The following is a 21,854-nucleotide window of genomic DNA, read 5'->3' as shown; positions in this document are numbered from 1 at the left end:
GCGACATCACTTTCCTTGTGGTTGTTATTGTCATGGCGAGGGAATACTAGTGCCTTTGAATGTGGTAAGATAGTTGGACAGCAGAAGCTCGTCCAGAAGCAACTGCCGGAAGGCGCGATAGGGCAGTAAAGGGTCTGAGTGTGGTACAAGCCTATGATTGCCTGTGTATCGAAAACAGAGGTGTGCGCTCCTCAAGGCTGAGTATTGTCCGATCTTTGGAGGCCTTTATCTCAAGAGCAGCCGTCAGACGCTCTAGTAGTTGTTGAGAGGATGGGCGAAACCCGAGAAGGAGGCTGAGTGGCTGAAGATGTGCGGAGTGGAAATACACACGTGGAAGTTGAAAGTCAGAATCTAGAAAGTTGAAGTCAATTGAGTGAGTTCATGTCGTCGAACAACAACAACAACAACAACAACAACAACAACAACAACAACAACAACAACAACAACAACAAAATGGCTCAGAATGACCTCGAATATCTTGCCAATCAACGAAACTTATTCAGGACTCTGGTGAAGTTCAGCCTGCTGACCCATATGCATACGGACCGCGGCGCCAGTGACTCGTACATGTACAAGCATCAATGCATCATGATCACTGGCAGTGCAGAATCAGAGCCCAGCGTCTTCGTACTGTGACGAACCGTCTATACTACTTCGTGTAGGCTTCTTTTCTTCGGCATCGGCGTGCTACTGCGGCTGGTGCATATACAGTCGCCATACTTTCGGAGAGACTACTAGCTCGAAAGCGACGTGAATAGTCGTTTCGTAGTCCGGTGAGTTCACTATCTAAAGTTATCTCCCTCCATCACGCTGACGCCACGTTTCTTTCGGAGGCTACCATGTCTCCATCCCACTTCTTCGACGACTGTCCAGCTGAAATTCTCATAGAATGCTTTCTCTTCTGTGTTTACCCAGACCTTCCTGCCATCCACCCGAATTGTGCCCCTATCCTTGTCACTCGCGTTTGTCGCCGATGGCGTGAGGTCGCACTGTCGACATCGTTATTGTGGTCACGACTATTGATGCGGTTCAGTAGCGACGAGGCCGAGTCCCTTCACTCCTCGGGCTTACAACCTTTTGAAAACTTTCTCGATAAGTCGCTCGGCATTCCACTCACCTGCACCTTACTCGATCAAACGAAGGCAGGAAGTCCGCACTTCGACCAGTATCTGGGGGTACTTCTCCGCCATGCTCGTCGCTGGGAGACCATATCCCTAGCCTCTCAGTCCACCCGTCCAACCCTTCCACGGATCACCGAATTCCCCTGTCTGCACAGTCTAAATGTTGACTGGATCAACGATTCAGAGTGCGCGCTTGCACCAATATTCGAAAACGCCCCAAGCCTTCGATCCTTAGCACTGCGATCTTCTCGCACCTTTGACTGCTTCGTCATTGCACCACAGCTAACTTCCTTGTCGGTATCCTATTTCTCCGACACTGAGAAGTATGCGGTCCTATCACCGCTCCGACCATCGATACAGAGACGACCGGCGCCGGCACACGACGGACGACTCTTCACTGCCCTGTCGACATTCACATCCCTGACGAGTTTGTATATCGGAACGTTTGCGTACTTCAAACGAGAATTCATGGACAACGATCATCCCACCGAGAAGGTCGTCCTGCCCAACATTCATACGTTCTCCTTCCCCATCTCTGATGCCGCCTTTCCTACCATTTGGCTTTCAGCCATCACATTTCCACACCTCCTCGAACTTGGAATCTCACCACGAGACACACTTGACTTCAGGTCCAATGATCACCTCCACAATGTCCTGGATTTTGTCGGACGGCATGCGGACACGGTACGAAACATCACGCTCGGTTTGCCAAATACTTCACGAAACGATCAACGACTCGAAATTCTGAGCTTGTTGCCTCACATCGAGACGCTTCGGCTTACATCACCTCACCAGTCGAGAGTGAACTTCGACCAAATGAGCAATCTTATCGGATTCGTGGAGGGTCGGGCGCGTCGAGGAGAAGATGGGCAGGGAGTCACTGAGGGCTTGCGGCGCCTAGTTTTACCACACCAGACGCTGGCATATCTACGAAGAGTGGAGAAGAGTGGCAGTTTCGGGCGTCTGCAGCATTGCATTCAGAAGGGCCTAGTCGTAGAAGAGTGCGGACTGCATGATGTTTTCTGAGTCAGGGAGACGAGCCTGTCTGTGTCGCTGTGGAATCAACGCGGTGCGCGTAAAATATGAGACCCATGGGGGAGGAGATGGCCCGAAACCTGAATTCCCTATAGTAGAGTCACTGTATAGTCCACATGACGGTGTAGCATTGGCCTGATGGGCCTGCACGTAGCTCTGACTAGCGCTGCCATGTTATGGTCAAGGTCCGTGCGATACTTGTAATTTCGGCGCTCCCAACGTCAATGTCTCGTGGAAGACCACGTACTGCATCGCTCTGCGTCCCTTGCTGTACCGAGTCATACCATCGAGGAGCACAAGGCTAAGCCACTTGAACAGTGTCTACTCCTGATCTGCCAACCATGGCGGACCCACTCTCTATCATTACTGCTATCATATCCACCGTATCGACCATTCAGACTTGGTGCGATCAGCACCAATCTAAAGAGCAGACCATCCGTTAATTGCGTATAACGGTTCGAAACATATCCGGCATCATCTACCCCCGCAAAGACATCTCATTGCCAGAACTTGAGCACACCATCACTAAGCACTAAGGCTACTGCGACCCACTCAGCAAATCGCTCGACACTCGACTGCCTTGCGGACCTCCAAGAAGCGCTCGAATGCACGAGGGGTCATTTACAAAAGTGGTCGGAGAAGGGAGGGTTCAGGAAGGAAATCGTGGCGAAGCTGCTGCCGTCCATTGCGTTAGGGGAGTTGCAGGATGATCAGAAATGGTTGGCGCAGAGGTGCCAAGACTTGCAGCTTGCGTTCAGCTTCATGTTGTGGAAGAAAGCGTTAGCTATGGATGGGCAGGAGGGTACTGGTCATGATGCGATGGGAAATGAGCTGCCGAATTCACAGTCGGGTTCGATTCAAGCCCAGAACCAGAGCCCGTCAACTAATAATGAAATGAGTAGAGGCAAGTACTCCGATTTTTTACCCTGTTGGTATGACATGATGGCGAAAGTCAGTGATTCTGCGGGCTTTTAGGACGGGGTGAGATCTATTCCGGCGCTATACTGTTGTGGATAGACGACGAACCCCATAAGAACCAAGATCTCGTCTCGTACGCGCAATCGGCGAACACCAGAGTAGTCACACTCCTCTCGACCGCCCACGCAAAACAGTGGATTACATCGAACGACGGTGAGCAGCCTGTATCTCCGCATTTTCAACGAGAACTGATGCATGTTGATCTCTAGCGTTACTTCGCCAAACATATAAATGCGGAAGTCTTCGAATCATCTCAGACAACGCACGATTCGAAAATCCGACTCTGAATCGCGGGGAGCATGGCAACAGAACCAAGCCTCAGAAAGAGTGGGTCCCAGATGCAGGAGAGCAAAAGCTACGCTTCGTCCGAGAACGTGGTCTGCGAGCACCCGTACTCATATGGACGCGGTCAGCCAATATAACGGCGTTTGTTTTGGAGTACAAAAACGCGGGGTCCACGCTGATTAAGGAGGTCGTCGAAGCATTTATCGCTTCCCTGGCGTATGGAGATACCATCGACAGCTGGCCTCGGTGGGTTGGGTGTGAGTTGCAGTCGGTGCCAACACCTAACGCGGCGGCCTCTCCTGACGAGAGGCTGATGATATGGGTGGACGACGAACCAGAGAAATGGACAGGTTTTGTGAATTTTGCGGGAGGAGTAGGCGTGAGGGTTGTTACGTTCACCTCCACCGCCCATTTCCCCCGTGGCTACAGATTATCTTCGGGGACTCGACTGGTCTAACTCCCTTAGATTCGTTTCCGACAATGCTCGTCTCGAGCATCCATTTCTCCGGATACTACCTGACCCTGCGGAAATAAACCGCAACGCTCACCATCATAGGAACATCGACGCAGGAGAACAGATCATCCGTTTCGTCCGCGAGACTCTCAGACTGGACACACCTGCACTCATCTGCACCCGTGTCGATGTCCAGGTCGCGACGTCGCGACCTGGACATCGTACGTGCTGGATTACACCAACGCAGGTTCGACGACAGATACTGCAGTTCTTGAGAACTTTATTAGGGGGTTTGCGGACGGAGAGGTTCCAGACGGCCAGAAATGGTGTGGAAGTCAACTTTTGTCCAGCAGGCTTGCCGGTGCTGGAATTCGCGGTGGCACAGCGAAATAGCGCATATATTCGTTTGAGATGGGCATTGAACTATGATAACTCCTGTATATGATCCAATGGAGGATTGAGTGCTCATGCTGTAAGTCGAGCTAAGGTAGTTGGCAAAGTAGACGAGAGTAGACGACGTGGCGGCAGTGATGATCTGTAGAGGTCAGAAAGTCATGATCAAAGAGTGACGGACAAGCTCGACGCGTAGCAATTTCAAATGCGAAGCACGTTATGTCACGCGTCCATCACGCGCTTCGGGCCACCATCTTGGCTCACGTTGGTTGTCTCCGAGCAACCTCTGCGTCAATCCATCAACAACTGCAGAGTGCTCTTTCCTTTCCTAACCCTCTCCCCCGTAGCAGAGTAGATCACCAGTCTAGTAATCAACGACAACATAATGTCTCTCACCAGTATTTCCGTTCTTCCGGTCACCAGGATCCTATATCACACGTCTTGCGTCTCGATGGAAGCCTTAAGCCAGTCAACAACGAGCGGCCCGGGGGTGGCGACGATGCGTCGTATACCTCAGTTGACTCTGCGCGAAGTTCGTCTTATTAAAGTGTCGCGCGTCCATGCTCTGCTTTGAACTACTCTTATCTACTTGGACAATCCTGATACGGTCTCCGAATAATACGTAGTAGAAACCAGAACAGGCTCCGGTGCATGCGGATGTTGGAGGCATGGCAAAGCAGGTTAGAGGGGATCCTTCTGATGCGTGAGTTCATCTTCTCGGGATATTTTTTTCAATGTATACTGACTTAAGTCTGCGGGTATCAGGGCGATGATTCTGGCTACCTGAGAGTGGCACAGGATACTAGAAAGTGCTTGTGACCTTGGTAAGATTATTTCGTTAGCGCCGTTGCGAAACTCGAAATGAAAGCTGGCTGTGAACCTATGTGATAACCTACAGCCGGCGTTTCTACCGCCCACAGAGTTCATCGAATCGCTTCTTTCGACTGTCCAAACTCCGTTGGTCTTCTCCTTTCCGTCTACATTGACGTTTGACTGTCGCTCGGTCCTCACGCAGTTTTGGGAGATCATCGTCACAGGCCTAAAATACGAGTATCGAAACGTGTTTTATAGGCTCTTGTTGTGTATCAGCGACGGCTTCTACGAGCATGATCTGCTCAGCTGTATGCCAGCAGGCGCCACCCAATTATAGCTCCTTGCATCTCAAGTGCTATGATGACATGGAGGCCTTTTTAGATTCAATACTGTTGGCCGGCTCGTCTTGGTGGTCTAGGGAAATTTTGGTAACTCTAGCTATGTATGTCGCTCTTAAGGTATTTACCACCTTCTCGACGTCCAAGCCGTACAATCGCGGAGCACCGTCATCTGCTATGCCGCAGCGAATACGGACGACCGTCTTGTTGTCTTAAGTCACACTGCAATCCCTCGTTTTCTGGACACGCAGACGGAGAATGAAGGTCACACTGGCATTAAGTTCTGTCTCGAAACATGTTTTGTTATTCACTGCTACACTAGTTGACGAACTAATCTTGGCCAGGAGACATCAACAGCGAGCGCCGTAATCTTACTCCGTGCCATGAGTGTTCAAGCCTCCTCGTGTCGAGACGGTCTTCACGGTCTTCAAAACGTATATATACCAGCACGTCCTGGGCTTTTGTTTTCAACAGTCGAGTCCTCGTCAACCGCTACCTTCAGTACTTCACTCCAACCACCAACAATCCTACCACAATGCGTTTCTTCTCCGTTGCTTCCCTTCTCAGCCTTGGACTCGTCTTCGTGTCCAGTGTCTCCGCGACAGCTGTCCCTTCGCCGTGAGCATCGACACCACTTCCCCTGACGCACAGCAGAGATACTGATTGTCCGGTTCTTTTTCTCTTTGTACAGAGAGTCCGGCCTCAACCTCCTCGACGCTAGGCAGTCTTGCCCCTGCTCTGGCGGATGTCCGGGAGTCGAAGCTTGCTGCTTGTTCAGGTGCGGATGTGGAGATGCGACCGACTCGACCTGCGTTCCTCAGTGAGAGTGTAACGACTTCAAGCGGAACACCGCAGTTGCGTGCAGGTGCGTACGCCTCAATAACTATGGCCGAAGTCGCCATTGATCTTACACCGAGTTTATTCGCAGCTGGCTCGGTTCTCCGGTGAAGAGGCAACGAAGAGGATGGGGTTTATGAAACATGAAACGTTATCGTCGATATGTGCCTATCATATATGTACTTGAAATAAACCTCGATGTTTGGATAAGATTTGGATGGATATTTGACCGTTTCAAGATGCATAATTGGACAGTATTAGTACAAGACACCTGTCCAAGAACTCTACAAGCCACTGGCAGCGTCGTTCACTGCCAGAGGATACCTAAGAGATAACGTAGTATTGATAACTCGACGGAGAGTTTGCAGCGGAAAGACAGTCGAGCACAGCGTGTGGATTCCCCCCGGATTTGGGTCTCAGCCTCAAGAGACATCCACTGTGTAGGAGGACCTGACTCTAGAGTCCATAAACCGTGTCTATCCCTCGAGCCACTATGGCGTCAGTAAGGACGCCGTCAATGGTCACCATCCAAGTTTAATCATAAATATCGCCCGCCTAGCTCAATCGGATAGAGCGTCAGACTCTTACGGTCTGTAAAACAGGCAGGTGTAATCTGAAGGCTGTGGGTTCGACCCCCACGGTGGGCTAGTAATATTTTTGTTCGCCCTTATGGCCATAAAATTTGAGGATGTTTCAAGTCGACAAGTGCGGGGAAGCGTGGGAAAGTCAGAGGAGGAGGAGGAGGAGGAGGGGTGGCGCGCGGAGCGGAACTACCGTCGGTTTCCGGTGTGCACCCGTCTTTTTTTTACTCAGAATACGAGTAGACAGGATATACATGGGGTGGATTGTCTTTTGCTAGACCGGCTATCGAAGTCGAGGAGAAGTATTTTGTGTGACGGAAGTCACTTCGATTCACTGTGGCGCACGACTATGCTCCATCCGTCGCTGGTGGCTACTAGCGATCAGGCTGCTGCTTCGAGTTATTACTCGCGCTGAGCGGAGAGGTTTATAAAACCACTTGCGCACCCTAGTACTCTCCTAGCAGCTGATAGCTTTGTTCTTTATTTTTTAAATCAGAGTTCAGCGGATTTAATTTTGGACTTTTGAGAATCGACAATGATATGTATGCTACAGTTGCTACTTCAGAGAATTGTGACGCGCAGAAATACATAGTTGAGCAAATACATTCAGATACAGCGAGACAGCCTATGATCTCTCGGCCCTGAACCTCGATACCTTCTTCGGCGCACCGCCATCATCCACGTTAGAAGAGCCAGCATTCGTGTCTTTTGGTCCAGAAGACTCTCGCACAGTTGACCGCATTACGGCCGGCGGCTTCGATGGCCGCGACCCATTAGGAGGCATGAATGATGGAGAATCGATGACCATCGACATCGACGTGGGTGCTTGAGAGGTAGAAGGTGTTGGTGCTGGGGCAGAGAAAGAGGGCGAGTCGATCATGGTGGATGAAGTCGACCCTGTTGGTGCTTGGAACGAAGGTGAATCAACGACCACGGAAAAGTGTGGTTGTGTTGGTGGCGTTGTCGTCTTTGAGTTCGAAACGCTGGGATTTCGTTCAACGACCGACGAAGATATCGTAGAACCCGTCGCAGACTTCGCATTCCTTTCCACAACCGACGAGGCCAGAGCTGAAGGAGCCGCAGTTTTCCGTTCGATGATGCTGGGACCTGTAGGCATCTTGGGTGACGACCTCCCTTCCGTCATTGTCGGTGTCCCAGCTTCAGAGTCTGTGGCGCTAGCAAGACTGCTGGCAGTACGGGGTGGCATCCGCGCAAGTTTGAATTTCGAAGTCTTCGGTTTCGTCTCCACAGATGGAGGAACGACGGTCGTCGGGGGTGGAACCGAAGCGGAGACAGTGCCTTCAACGATAGGCGTAGCCACAGCCGTTCGATCCCCGTCAGCATCAGCATTGTCTTTGCTCTTCTTCGGCGCCCCATACGCGGCCTCCAATGCTTTCACAAGCGCATCCGACCTCTCCTCCATCGTTGCCCCTACATTTTCCACTTCTCCTCTTCTCATTGCGTCTAACCACCGCCTCGCATTCGCGTTCTCCTCTTCGTCACCGAAATCCTCCACGTCTTCGTCATCTGAAGCCCATGGGGGTGCGACGAGCTTGTCGTTCTCGTCAAGTTTCCCGGTACGGATGGCACGGGCTACTTGTGGAAGGCTTGTGGATGAGGTCGAGGTGGAAGAGGGAAGGACAGAGGCGCCGAGGGATTGTGAGGGCGTACTACGGGGCAGAGTGGTGTTGTAGGAACGTTTGAAGCGGGAGGAAGAGTGTGTTTGTTTGCTCGAGAGAGTTGCCTCAAGTGGGACCTCCTGTGTACCAGTATTAAAAATTACACGATTTAAATGAGGAATAGTAGAATGGAAGACGTACGGGCTGGTTCCATTCATCATCAGGTTCGCCGTTCGGTCCGACTGCCTCATGTGTATGTGCAGATAGTGCCCTAGCAGTGTCTTCACCTATCGTGCTTCGTTTCTTATAGTATTCGAGTGCAATCTCGCGTTGATGCTGAGCTGAATCAAAGTCGAACTCGTCGTCGAGAACCTCGTCTTCAGGAAGATCGTCGTCCTCGTCACCTGATGATGGTGGCTGAATAGGGGCGTCATGATCTGGGTCGGAATCTTGGACAATGGGTTCCCCTTCATCAGAGTCTGCAGGGACAGGTGAGGAAGGCACTGATTCGTCGTCTGAGTCGGCTTCGGTTACGGATCGTGAAGGTGGCGGTGGCGAGACGCTCCTTGGGCGTGAAGAGGATGCTGTAGCGGACGGGAAACGTTCAACGACCTGTAATTTCATGGTCTGCTTCCCGATGGCCACTGCATGCGCAGGCTTCAACCGAGCAGGATAAACGTCTCCCCACATGTCGCTTGAACCGTCCTGCGGCGCATTAGATTCCGTTCCCTGCGGTGTGTCGGGACTCTTTATATGTACAGTCGGCATTTCCGCGAACGACACCTTCTTCTTCGGCCCCTGTGGTTTGCCCTCCTTCCTCTCTCTCTCAGCCCTCTCGTCCTCCCTCTCCCGATCCTCCTTTTCTTTCCTCTCCCTCTCCCTCGCTTCCTCGACGTTCCGAATCAACGCCTTGCCCATCTTTCTCTGCATCTCCTTCGCCTTCTTCAGCCTCTCCAAATCCTTCTTTGCATTCTCCTTACGGGCCTCAATCTCCCTCTGGCGCGCTTTTTCAGCCTCCAGTGATGCCCGGGCTTCTTCAGCTGATTCTTCGGCCTCAAGCATATCGAGGATGCGTTCCATTTCAGCTTTTTGCTCTGCAGTGAGGGGTGGTGGTGGAGTTGGATTGAGGGGTAGGTCGTGTGTAGGTAAGAGCGTAGATGCTGCAGTTTCTGAGGAGAGGTCGACAGGTTCGGTAATTTCGATGATGGGAAGGCCTTCTTCATTGAGGATCTATCAAGACGTGCAAGTCCGGTAAAATTGAAAAAAAGAATGACCCATACAGTCACCATGGTCAGTTCAAAAAACACTACGACAGCAGGTTAGAAAGCATACCTCTCCCTTTTCGTTCCGCTTTACTTGACTGGCCTCTGCGAGCGCTTGCCCCGCCACATCGGTTCCCAGCAGTTCATCTAATCTACTAGAGATCTTGCCGGCCTGTTCTGCGGACAATTGGTTGCCAGACTCGACGGCCGATGATGCTGGCGATGTTGAAATGGATTTTAAAAGAGCCTGAAGGGCTGTACGAGACGACGTAACTCTCAGAACCTATCGAACGTACTGGGGCGCCTCAGCCGACGCTTACCTTCGTTGTGGCCTTGGCTAAGGTTTTGAGTAGATCCAGAGGCCATGAGTACAACGCGCTATAATTTCCAGTATAGCCTTTGGGTGACGAGAAAGAGAAGCTGAGAAAGTGAAAGCCACAAGAAATGTTTGTACTTGGAGGAGAGTGAGTGCAAATCGAGAGAACGATCGAGCGCAAAGAATTGTGGCGAAGTCGAGGCGGCAGATGCCGAAGGCCACTCTACAGGTGCATGTAACTTTTCCCTGTCCTCATCCTCCCCTCATCGCCCACACCTCCAAGTCTTCATCCTCTTTACCCAGCCTTTATCCCCGTACAAAAACTTCTGGCATAATTTGTGAACTGGCGTATCTATAATGGTTGTTCAGACTAGCACTGCGATTCCAAATCCTGCACCTGTCCGTAAAAACCGCCGTAAGATCTCGAAGAAAAAAGCACCTCGCACAGCTGGCGATGAGGTCGACATGGACGACGACGAGCATCCCACGGGCGGACCATCCTCATCCCCATCTGCAGACGTGCCATCAAACGACATTATGCAGGAAGAAGACGACGACGAGCTCATGATCGACCCCGACTCCGCCTCAGCCGCCCTCTTTCCTAACGCCAACTCCTCTGCCCCAGCTTTCGATGCCGCTCCAGCTTCTGCCGTACGAGGAAGTTTGAAGAGTGAGACGAGGAGAGTGCCGATACCACCACATCGCATGTCACCGCTGAAGAAGGATTGGGTGAATATTTTTGGGCCTTTGACGGAGATTTTGGGATTGCAGGTTAGGATGAATGTGCAGAGGAAGGCTGTTGAGATCAGGGTGCGTCTTCTATATGTTCTCTCACATAATCTTCGCAAACTCAAGGTAATCTGCGGATGGGTAGACATCGAAGCTTACAAAGGAAGTCGGTGCGCTTCAGAAGGGTGCTGATTTTGTGAAGGCGTATGCTCTGGGTTTCGATGTCAACGTACGGCTTCCATCCACCTCTGCTTGGATCTAGGTCTAAACAGGTCGCACTTTTCAGGATGCGATTGCTCTACTTCGTCTAGACGACCTGTACCTTGACTCTTTCGAGATCAAGGATGTCAAGACGCTCCACGGCGACCATCTTTCTCGTGCTATCGGTAAGCATATTATCCTTTCAATCCCTCTCCTATCACTCTTACAACATGCGAATGCAAACAATCGTATACTGATCCGCAATGCTCTAACTTGACAGGTCGGATAGCCGGACAAGACGGCAAAACAAAATTCACCATTGAAAACGCAAGTCGCACACGAATCATCCTCGCCGACACGTACGTCCAAACCCTCTCCTTCTCTCCCTTTCTCTTCCTCAATCCACTACTGAGTGTTTCATTTGATTTGTTCGTCATGCATAGTAAAATTCACATCCTCGGTTCCTTCCAAAACATTAAAATCGCTCGTGATGCCATCGTATCGCTCATTCTCGGGTCTCCCCCTGGGAAGGTCTACGCAGGGCTCAGGACTGTCAGCTCCCGGATGAGGCAGAGGGCCCTTTGAGCTCGAGTCTAATCCCGGTTGCAGGGCATGTTATTCCTTGTATTTTGTTTCGCACTTTTCCTGGTGGCTGGTTTGGATAGATTTGTATGGCTTTCTACGTGTATACAACGAGCATGCCTCCGCTGTTGTTTGTTTTCCATAATCTCTATGCCTTCTAGGTCTTATTTTCGACCTTGCATCGCCCACATCAAGTCTTCAATCGCGCCGCATCGATATACGCGCCCACTCTGAGATTTTCATGAAGTTGCAAACAAGCGTCAAAGCCCATCACCGAGTCTCTTAGCAGGCTGACAGTCGTCCGGTCCCTTGCCCCACACAAAGGTCGAGGTGAAAAACTCGTGGCTGCAGAAACCTTTGCTCATCTTCTGGGTCAACATAATTTCGAGAGAGCGCCTCATAGGCTGGAGGAAAGGTCAGCTAAATATGCTGTACCTATCGCTTCCGTTGCATAGTTTTGGGAGAAAGTGAGAAGACAAGTATTTCTGAGTGGGTGCCGTTTATGTATACTGGGTATGAGTGACAGTAAATGTCTTAATCTGCCTTGACTGATGCACTTTTGTCTATCTGCATACATTCCCTGCTTGCCAATCCACAATCCGAGGTTTTTACAACTACACGACTGCAGTCACGACCTTTCGTGACCATCGAATGATGCACATTTCTTTGTAATTTAGCTGGTCTTGAGAACCATTACCGAGCTTTACACTTGCGTCTCTGAAGACGTCTGACCCAACTTCAACAGTGTTGAGGGAGGCCGTAAGGTTGGATTTACGCCACTGTGGCCCTCGCGTGGTGACACGAGGTGACACGACGCCAACGGGGTGGAGAACGTCTCAACTTGGGCTGAACTGGAACTTTACTCCCGTTCTGAACCTTTTTCGATGTGTAGCCCACTGGTGAGTGCCATTCCGCGCCAACTACTGTATTGCCGTGTAAAACCATGTCATGCGCGCAGACACTGCCAGCGCTGAATTTAAATCCGAGAACGTGAAGATGAAGGCTGGTCCTTGACGAGGGTTGTCAACCTTTGACTCGACCATCATCATCGCCTACGAGTCTGCGGTACACTGAACGTCCCGTCCCTCTCTTCTTTGCTCAATCGCTGCCATCGCGGAGACATCAATAAACTAGCGGTGCTTTCTCGATACAAGATACTAGGGTCCGTCCTTTTCGATTCTCATACTTATGCTTGTTACCATCGAATTTTCGTCACATCATTTCTGCATTTGAAGTGTGGAACTGACTCGAAATACCACGATTATTTTTTAGATTACCATGAGCTCCGCATTCTCCACGAAATGTCCGCCGGAACTTCTGGTTGAATGCTTTCTCTACTGTGTCTACGCAGACGTCCCAGACATGGACCCCGACTCGGCACCCATTCTTCTCGCCCGGATATGTCGTCGTTGGCGTGAAGTCGTCCTCGAGACGCCACTGCTATGGTCACGTTTCCGGCTACGAAAGGTAACGAACCAGCCCAACGAGATCGGTCTGTCAAGTCAGGTACACTCTCCCGCCCTGATCGCTTTTGGACGCCACCTCCAGCGCTCGAAGAGCATGCCGCTGACATGCTCGCTCCGGGATTCGACACAAGCGGGTGGCGGACGCTATGATCCCTTCTTTCTTCGTCTTCTCGAAGAGGCGGATAGATGGTACGACATCGCTCTCGGTGGTCCATATAGGCAGTCCGACGTTTATGTTGCGGCACACCCAACATCCTTCCCCAATCTCCAGAGCATTCAAATCCTAGACTGGCCAAATGATGCCAGCACCTCTCTGCGCTCCATCTTCACGAGCTCTCCAGAAATCAAACGCATCGCTCTCAAGGTCCCCTACATATGCGATTGCCTGAAACTTGTTCCTTCTCTGTCGCAGCTCACATCCCTCAAGATTTGGAAGACCTCGAACGTTGCTATCGAATGGAGGCAAGAAGAACATGAGCCTCATCTCTTCTCTATTCTCTCTCAATGCACATCCCTCGAATCACTCACCATCGGCACGTTTCTCTACTCGCAAATAGAGTTCGAACCTGGTGGATTCGACGAGCAGCAGACTCAAGCCCCACTTACGCTCCCGTCTCTACGCTTCTTCTCGTTCCCCATCTCCGACCTCGACTTTCCTTCCATATACCTCCGCGCTCTCACTTTCCCCAATCTCTCTGAGCTGGAAATCTCGCCCACGTATAGGCTCAACTTCGAGCTCGCTAGACATAGAGATGACCTGATGAACTTCGTTCAGCGACATGGAGCATTGGGAACCGTACGCAAGTTGACGCTCGGACTACCGCCGTCTGCGGAGATGGAATGCAGAATGGAGATATTGGAGCATTTCCCGAATGTCGTGGAGGTCGATTTGGCAGAGTCGGAACCATATTTGTCCGAGAGCGAGGGATTTGATGGGGGAGAGGTCCGGCTCGCACATAGAAGATGGAACGCGGAGAACAGCACACAAGTGGCCCAGTTTGTAGAAAGTCGGTGGAGAGGTCCTGTTGATCCGCGAGCTTCCGATAAAGACCTGGCGCCAACTGGCATGAGTGGATCGGAAGGGGTTGGGCGGCTGAGATGCCTTCGGATGGGAGTCGATGCATATGCGTGTCTACGGGCAGTTAATGAGGATGCTATCGACAGGATTCAGCGATGCGTGGAGGAAGGCTTCGATTTAGAACCAGTGCGCTCGCGTCGATGGTCGCTTGGGCAGTGGTAGTCGGACATGGTGCGTCACGTTTTCTTCCGTCTTATGCGTGTATCTTATAAACATACCGTATGCACTTCAGATAGATCCGTATACCTTCGCCCTTTTCTACAGTGGAAGTTTCCCGCCGCCTTGTTCCATTTTTGAGCTCAATGCCGTCGGGGTTCCATTTTAATTTTTCATATTGCGTCTTGAAGTTAGCCCAACGCATCATGTACAGTATGGGAACGATTCGAGTCAACATGGTATATGCACATTAACTACTAAGGGAATAGCAACAAGGTAGGGTTGAGCGAGAGAGAACAAGACAGGAATTAGCGGAATCAAGAAGACCTTGAGCTGCCCCTTGTTACCGGATGCCCAAAGCGCTTTTTGATAAGAGCTACTGCTTCCTCCCGTGACAGTTCTAACCATTTCCATCGAGACTTCGAGCCTGGTTCACCGACAACCTTGACCATGTGCCCACAGACCGATGTCCTCATCCCCTCGCGCTCGAACCACCTGCGCGAAACGCCCGAATCCACGTACATCAACAGGTTGTCCAACCACTCTGATGATGGAGACACTTTCAACGCCTGCAACTCAGTCAGCAACGCCTTAACGTCCCGTTTGTACACCATCTTCCCAAGACGCACAGTCTGGTTGAGATCCGGGTCGCCGCTGGGACTCAGGACTCTTATCATTATGGTAGCCATGCCGATGTCCTCGAGATATTTACCGGACTCTCGGAGTTGCTGGATCCTTGCCTGGCTCTCTTGTCGCCACCTAGCGACATCTTCAAGATCGTAAATCGCGCTGAGTATAGGGTCCTTCTCAAAAACGGCCCAGGTCGTAAGAGTGCCTTGCTTGACTTCGTATGTCCTAGATGGGTCACCGCCTTGTGCTCTATCGGAGAGTTGGAAGTAAGCCACATAATTGGAAGCATCGATGATGTTAAAGTTGTGTTCGGGAAAAGAGGAACCATTTGGGACTTCAATCCCGACAATTTCGCCGAGGATAGCCATGTCGATAGCATCGACAAAGGTGTCCCGATGTGTGGTCCAGAACTCCGAGAATCGGCGGTTTTGTTTGGCTCGAACTGACGGCTTGCCCAATTCCTCGAGCTCGTTCTGCGCCTGAAACTTCAGGCACGAAGTCCTAGATTTTGGACAAGATCAGCCACGGTCATTTTCTGAGACGGGTTGCCAAGCGCAATTCGGTATGAAGAAGGCGTCCACTTACTTGTGATACTTCCACACCTGCGCTAGACATTCTTTGCTACAAAACATCGCTGCGCGACATCCGCTGCAAAGTTGGTGGGAGCGTCCCTCCTCAGGACGCTTGTTACATCCTTCGCAAATTTGATCCTTGGAGGCCGTTCGGTATGTATCGGACGCAATGGGCTCCTAGAGTTTAGTAGTAGTTGAGAGAGCGAAACAAACTAAGGATACCGAGGTCTACGCACCATGGAGAGATTGGCGAAAGAACGGGTCGATACAAAGGGGTGAAAGGTCTGTGAACAGAGAAGGGAGTCAGTGTTGAACGCTGCCGTGAACCTTTCACATCAACGTAACGCAGAAGTAGCCGATTACTTGCCTTAAGGGTGGCGCTTGGAAGCTATATAATTGAAGGGGAGGTATACTGGTGGGCTGAAAGAGACGGGCAGCGTTTTATATCATGGCTGACAGAGGGGACAAAGCGTCAATTTGAATTCTGCTATTGTCCGAGTGCCGAGCCTAACCGGAACACAAGCCAACTCAGTGTCGTTGGCGTAGGTGGGCGTTGCACGGCACCGGTACCAGAATTGCAAAACGACGCCGACAAAACACAATGCGAAACAATGCATTGAGGATCGTGCCACGTTTTGTGGAAATGCAAAATCCTGCCAGGACACGAGAAGACAAAGCAACTGTTTGCTGTTCTCTCGCGATCTCTTCAATGTCGCTGAGAAGCCCAAAGCGGCAACTCTAGCACATTGACACGCGTCTCCGAAAGACTCCTGGTCCAATAGATATTCCGCCTACTTACTCTAGACCTACCTTGGGAAAACTGGACAATGCGAACTCAGTGTGCACTGTCAGAATCTGGCGGAGAGGATGAATCAGGAGACACCCGCACTGACGCGAGGAGACCGGCAACTGCCGGATCTGACCTCTGCGGACAGAAACCAAACAAGACCTGCTGCCACTCGAGTCTATCGACCACCCACCGGCTTCATCTACTGTTTATCCATTTCTCCATGTCTACTTTTGCCCGTGAGTCAAATTTTACACTTTATCAACTCAGTGGACTCTCTAGCCGTAGGTACTTTCTGTCAACCCGCAGTCGCAAACGGCATTTGCGTCTTTTAGGGGCACGAAACCATGTCGAAATAATGGATTGCTCACAAGAAACTGCTTCCTGGATACATTGGGACTCAGCATCCAGAGCGCTACGCGCATCTCATTTTCCGGGCAATTTGTTTTTTTATACAGAATGATATTTATTTTCATCGTGATGAACGCGCTTGGAGAATGCCTTTCTATTCAATTATCGAAGTCCACGGCCAACCAAATCAAAGACCTGTCGATGCCAGAACGACACTACAATGTTCTCAGCGTCTATGTCGTCCCGCCCTGGCATCAACATCAACATCAACATCAACACAGACCCATGCCTTTCCGCCCTGAAATTGATCACCCTCCCGACTCCTTCGTCCAAGACGTCCATCATGGCTGAAATTCTTGCCATCGCCTGGGCTACGCTCAAGAGTTCTTACACCGTCTATGATACTATTCAGAGCAGGCGCTCCCAGCTACGGTGCTTACTCGATCGATGCCAACTCTTGACGGAATTGGACGGATTATTGCGCAGAGACGACTATCGAGGTGGATAACCCTTTGGATTATGTTGTGCAGTACGTCCATGAAATATGCATATGTCGTCGATATGGATAGGTTTACCGACTGTACGCGTCGTTATGTTCATGTTGACAGGACCATTGAGATGACAGACGATGTTTTATCGATGATCTCGCGGAAGGGTTTCGTCTGGTGTTTGCTCCATGCCTCCGATATAGACCTTGCAATAAAGAATGCCGGCGCCGCCATCATTGATTCGTACAATCGGTTTAATGTCGGTGGATCAACTCGTTTCTCCTCCCAGAAACCGTGCTGACGATTTACAATTAGATTGCGGCACACTTGGACAGCTCAGAGTTTCAAGCTAGGATGGAAGCTGCGCAAACACAGGACCATTTGGACTTGTCCGAGAGGCTAGAGGAATTATCGAAGAATGACCATAAAATCCTAGCTGCACTAGAGGATAGGAATGGTCACTATCGACGAATGGAAGAGCTCCTGGTTGGATTATCGAAAGTGAGCTTTCATTTGAAGATAGTGGCGTTTAGTTCTAAGGGTCTGTGACTAGCATGTCTCTGAGATTGGAGTTCAGCGTGTGAAATCACCTGCGCCCGAAGAGAAATTCATTCGTGTGGCAACTGCAGCCTTGCAAAGGATGTCAAAGTCGAAGCATGGACAGTCCCCTTCGATAGAGCCGTGGACTCTGACAAGTCTAGAGGTTGCGATTCATCATGAAGAAAAAATAGGAAAGGGGTCATTCGGTATGCTGTATCGCGGCGAGTGGGATGGGAAGGCGAGCCCCAGCTGCTCCTCTTTCTGTGCGGATTGATGCTGATGAACCATGGTCATAGGTTGTTGCTGTCAAGCAGATGTATCTTGAAGACTCTCGCGCCTTGGAGGACGCAGAGAAAGATGTATGTTCTCGTTCGCTTCTCGCCCGTGAGTGCCTTGGTTGTCTAATAGTTACACGACACAGGTGTTCCTCAAGGAAGTGCAGATATGGTACGCGGATTGTGGTTCTACATATGATGCTGTGTTTGTATTTACTCGTGAGCTTTTCGTAGGGCACGGCTATACCATCCCAACGTGCTCCGATTCTTTGGGGCATGCCTCGATGCCGTTCAGGTACGGGCACGTCTTCCTCCCTGGCAATTTAACACATCTCATTCTCGATATAGCCGTTCATGGTCAGCCAATACTGCAAGTTCGGAAATGTATGTGAATATTTGCGTGTTCATGCTCCTAATGCCAATCGCCTTGTCCTGGTGCGTAGCGGTGAATTCTCGTCGTTTAAGAATGATGTCAACGTCTCTCTTCAGCTCGATGATATCGTCTCGGGAATGACGTACTTACATCGGTCAAACATTATTCATGGTGATTTAAAAGGCGTGAGTTGTCATCTTTTTTCACTTCGACTCTTGTTATTATTATACTGACTCGAACCAAGGTGAACGTTCTGGTTGGAGACAACCATCAAGCCCTGTTGGCCGACTTCGGGATCTCACAGCTACTTGATGACAGTCTGACGAACAGGAGCCGTGCATCTCTTTCAGGTCCTGTACAAGGGACCCTCCGCTGGATGGCTCCTGAATGCCTTGACGGCGCCCGTGCTGGAAAATCCTCGGATATCTATAGTTTTGCGATGACGGCCTGGGAGGTTCGTATGCACATCAAGTTTTTGGGATTCCGCACTGACAGCAGTTGTCCATATAGATTTTCACCGGCGAGGTTCCGTTTGCCAGCATAAACGAGCGTGTCATAGCAAGGGCTGTGGCCGATCGAGGAGACCGTCCCAAGTGCCCTTCCCGGCTTGAGGATACCGAGCCAATATGGCAGCTCGTGCAGTCTTGCTGGGCCGCAGATCCTGAGACGACACCTCCCTTCATTCAAATTCAAGCAAGCATCCGGAATGCGCTTCCGAAGGAGAAAGGTAAGTGATGTTCATGTGTCACTCCTTCGGCAGCCGGACTTCAACTCATGTCCTTCGATTAGCCTCTAGAGCCACCGTGAGGGTCTCGAAGGCCTCCTCACCTTCACTGTCAAACCCATCTAGTAATGACGGCTCTGCGACCCTGCGATCCTTCTCCGCGACCGACGAGGTCACCAGGATGGGCGTTCTGCAGACCCGAGTGTCCGACATGTTAAAAAGCGGACGGTACGATGAAGCGGCCAGCCTCCTCGAAAAGCGAACGATCGCGTCCGGCCCAGATCATCCCGATACCCTACAAAGCAGGCAGATCCTCGCTGAGGTATACAGCCACCTGCATCGCTACGATGAAGCCTTGAAGCTGGCGTCCGAGGTAGCAGACGCGAGAAAGAGAGCCACAGGTCCTGATCATCCTGATACACTGCAAAGCAGACACATCCTCGCTTCGATTCACAACGAGCTCGGGCAGTTCACCGTGGCCGCTACCATGTTCGAGGGGATTGTTGAAGCAAAAAAAGGAGTTCTTGGGACCGGACACTTGGACACTTTAGCGAGTACTCACTCTCTCGCCTGGACGTACACCCGCTTGAAACGATCTTCAGACGCCGTCGACTTGCTGGAAGCGGTTGTCGATGGTCGGAAGAGGACCTTAGGGATCGGACACGCCGATACCTTAACGTCCATGCATCTTTTGGCTGTCATCCAGGCCTCGGCCAAGCACTCTGTCGAAGCCATGCATCTGCTGGCAATTGTCGTGGAGGAAAGAAAACGCATCCTTGGGACCGAACACCCCGCCACATTGGCGAGTATGCATTGGCTCGGCGTTGTCCACACCGGTATGGGTAGACTTACGGAGTCGCTTGACCTGTTGGAGGGCGTTGTTGAGGCCAGAAGGAGAGTCCTCGGAGCAAAGCATGTCCATTGCTTGGAGAGCTTGTACCAGCTTGCGATCGTATATGACAATCTAGGACGGTTCAATGAGGCTACTCACATGTTGGAAGAAGCTGTGGAAGCTGAGGAGGTCGTTCTTCGAGCCGACAGCGAGAAACGATTGGACGCGATGCATCTCCTGGGTGTCGTGTATGTCAGTCTTCATAGGGAGGCAGATGCCATTCGAGTACTGGCGACAGTCGTGGACGCGAGACGAAAGGCCCTCGGAAACGAGCATGAAGATCTCCTCGAGAGCGCTCACGTTCTTTCCACGGCTTACAATGCCTCAAAGCGATATTCAGAGGCCGCGGACCTCCTCGAAGGAGTCGTCAAGACTCGGGCACAGGTTCTAGGGAATGAGGACACCCGGACGTTGGCGAGTGCATACAATGACCTGGGGCGGTCTCCGAAAGCCGTTGTTCTTTTTGAAAGGGTTGTGGAGGTGAGGAAGAAGGCTTTGGGGATAGATCACGGGGACACTTTGGAGAGCATGCACCGTCTGGCGAGCGCATATCATGGCTCAAAACGGTCTACAGAGGCCGTCAGGTTGTTTGAGCGAGTTTTGGAGAGGAGGAAGAAGGTTCTCGGGTTCGAGCATACGAACACTACGGCTACTGCACAGTGCCTCGCCCTCGTGTATTCCGATCTCGGGCGTCATACCGAAGCTGCCGATCTGTTCAAGAAGACTCTGGAGTATAGGAAGAAAGTGCTTGGTGACGAGCATATCGATACGCTGGCGACTTCTCATTGTCTCGCTTCCGCCTACGCCAACCTGAAGCATCTCAACGACGCCGCCGACTTATTGCAGGATGTCGTCAGATCCCGGCAACGTACCTTAGGAAGCAGAGATGTCGATACGCTAGGGAGCGCCTATTTATTGGCGGCGACGTATAATCGCATGAACCGGTACGATGAAGCCGCCACGCTATGCGAGCGCATATCTGAGGTTAGGAAGGATGTGCAGGGTGTGGAACATGTCGACTTCCTGGAGAGCCGCCATCTTCAAGCCGTCGTATACTACAACCTCCATCGATACTCTGAAACCGTCGCATTGGCGCAGGAGGTCACGACAGCAAGGTCAGCGACTTTGGGCACTGAGCATATTGATACCTTGGAAAGCAGTCACCTGCTGGCCACTGCTCTCTACTGCATCCACGATTACGCAGAGGCATTGCTCGTGCTGGAGGTCACCTTAGCAGCAAGGGTTGCAGCACTCGGTGACGAGCACCTCAATACACTGGCAACCAAGCACCTGCTGGCTGCCACCTCCTATAAGTTGCAGAGGCACTTGACCGAGGCTCCGACATTAATAGAGGAGGTTGTCAATTCAAGGAAGAAGATACTGGGGAACGATCATGTCGACACTCTGGAGAGTATGCATCTTATGGCCGCCGCATACATCGATATCAAACGGTTTCTCGATGCGGAGAAGGCACTCAAGCACGTCGTCAAATGTAGAAAGACGATACTCGGTAATACAAACACAGATACTCTGCATAGCCTGGCCCTTCTAGTCGCAGTCCATCGACTTCAACACAAAGAGTCTTCGGCAAGGAAACTAGAGAAGGAGGTGAAGGCAAGTGTATGTTTGATTGTTCAGGGAGGGGACCGTTCTGATCTCATGGATCGTTCCCAGACACTCCTGATCCAACTTGGCAAGGGTGATTCCGGCCACGGAGAATAGACCGCGCTTTATACTACATAAACATTCTGTAGCCTCACCTTTCGACACTTTCCGTCCGTGATATTTGTTAGCAATTCTTTCCGTAATGTCGTCCCTGCTAGCAGAATTCTGAATTGTGGTGCCGTGTCCAAGCGATGGCCTCGTGATGAATTTGTATCCTGAAACTTCGAGCATCGCCGATGGTATCAGTCAATCGGGAGCGATAGGTAGCTATAAGTCAAGGAGCGAAAGCTATGATACGAGTGTACAGGAGGTA

At 51.1% G+C, this 21,854-nt stretch overlaps 6 protein-coding genes and 1 non-coding gene across 7 annotated transcripts; 5 read left to right on the top strand and 2 right to left on the bottom strand.

Moving 5' to 3' along the window:
* Nucleotides 1–839: 839 nt before the first annotated feature.
* STEHIDRAFT_108313 (uncharacterized protein) lies at nucleotides 840–4,266 on the top strand (the record flags this gene model as incomplete). Its single annotated transcript, XM_007300713.1, has 7 exons — nucleotides 840–2,122; nucleotides 2,285–2,341; nucleotides 2,687–3,111; nucleotides 3,132–3,287; nucleotides 3,344–3,665; nucleotides 3,976–4,094; nucleotides 4,121–4,266. The coding sequence occupies 7 exons, from the start codon at nucleotides 840–842 to the stop codon at nucleotides 4,264–4,266; spliced, it is 2,508 nt and encodes an 835-aa protein (XP_007300775.1).
* Nucleotides 4,267–6,803: 2,537 nt separating this feature from the next.
* STEHIDRAFT_t102 lies at nucleotides 6,804–6,901 on the top strand. The gene has a single exon. It is a non-coding gene; the product is annotated as a tRNA-Lys (tRNA).
* Nucleotides 6,902–7,324: 423 nt separating this feature from the next.
* On the bottom strand, nucleotides 7,325–10,174 carry STEHIDRAFT_165989 (uncharacterized protein). The gene is made up of 4 exons (XM_007300712.1): nucleotides 10,037–10,174; nucleotides 9,787–9,971; nucleotides 8,656–9,684; nucleotides 7,325–8,594 (listed from the first exon to the last, which is right to left on the bottom strand). Exons 1-4 carry the CDS (start codon nucleotides 10,080–10,082, stop codon nucleotides 7,461–7,463), a joined length of 2,394 nt encoding a protein of 797 aa, XP_007300774.1. The 5' UTR covers nucleotides 10,083–10,174; the 3' UTR covers nucleotides 7,325–7,460.
* Nucleotides 10,175–10,304: 130 nt separating this feature from the next.
* STEHIDRAFT_73800 (uncharacterized protein) lies at nucleotides 10,305–11,719 on the top strand. The gene is made up of 5 exons (XM_007300495.1): nucleotides 10,305–10,842; nucleotides 10,907–10,990; nucleotides 11,048–11,147; nucleotides 11,243–11,321; nucleotides 11,406–11,719. Exons 1-5 carry the CDS (start codon nucleotides 10,390–10,392, stop codon nucleotides 11,545–11,547), a joined length of 858 nt encoding a protein of 285 aa, XP_007300557.1. The 5' UTR covers nucleotides 10,305–10,389; the 3' UTR covers nucleotides 11,548–11,719.
* Nucleotides 11,720–12,620: 901 nt separating this feature from the next.
* On the top strand, nucleotides 12,621–13,953 carry STEHIDRAFT_165987 (uncharacterized protein; the record flags this gene model as incomplete). The annotated part of the gene is made up of 2 exons (XM_007300711.1): nucleotides 12,621–12,706; nucleotides 12,817–13,953. A coding segment is annotated over exon 2 (1,131 nt), but the record flags the coding sequence as incomplete, so codon positions are not given.
* A 608-nt stretch (nucleotides 13,954–14,561) lies between these two features.
* Nucleotides 14,562–15,732, bottom strand: STEHIDRAFT_165986 (uncharacterized protein; the record flags this gene model as incomplete). The annotated part of the gene is made up of 3 exons (XM_007300710.1): nucleotides 15,683–15,732; nucleotides 15,460–15,623; nucleotides 14,562–15,375 (listed from the first exon to the last, which is right to left on the bottom strand). Exons 1-3 carry the CDS (start codon nucleotides 15,683–15,685, stop codon nucleotides 14,562–14,564), a joined length of 981 nt encoding a protein of 326 aa, XP_007300772.1. The 5' UTR covers nucleotides 15,686–15,732.
* A 1,292-nt stretch (nucleotides 15,733–17,024) lies between these two features.
* STEHIDRAFT_137343 (uncharacterized protein) lies at nucleotides 17,025–21,598 on the top strand (the record flags this gene model as incomplete). Its single annotated transcript, XM_007300709.1, has 12 exons — nucleotides 17,025–17,113; nucleotides 17,193–17,331; nucleotides 17,388–17,573; nucleotides 17,626–17,850; nucleotides 17,909–17,971; nucleotides 18,034–18,059; nucleotides 18,122–18,182; nucleotides 18,236–18,322; nucleotides 18,377–18,445; nucleotides 18,505–18,714; nucleotides 18,771–18,987; nucleotides 19,050–21,598. Exons 2-12 carry the CDS (start codon nucleotides 17,203–17,205, stop codon nucleotides 21,596–21,598), a joined length of 3,822 nt encoding a protein of 1,273 aa, XP_007300771.1. The 5' UTR covers nucleotides 17,025–17,113; nucleotides 17,193–17,202.
* Between the last annotated feature and the right edge of the window lie 256 nt (nucleotides 21,599–21,854).

The sequence above is a fragment of the Stereum hirsutum genome, assembly GCF_000264905.1.
Source record: "Stereum hirsutum FP-91666 SS1 unplaced genomic scaffold STEHIscaffold_3, whole genome shotgun sequence".
NCBI classification, from domain to species: Eukaryota; Fungi; Basidiomycota; class Agaricomycetes; order Russulales; family Stereaceae; genus Stereum; species Stereum hirsutum.
This window is presented reverse-complemented; position numbering and strand designations above follow the sequence as displayed.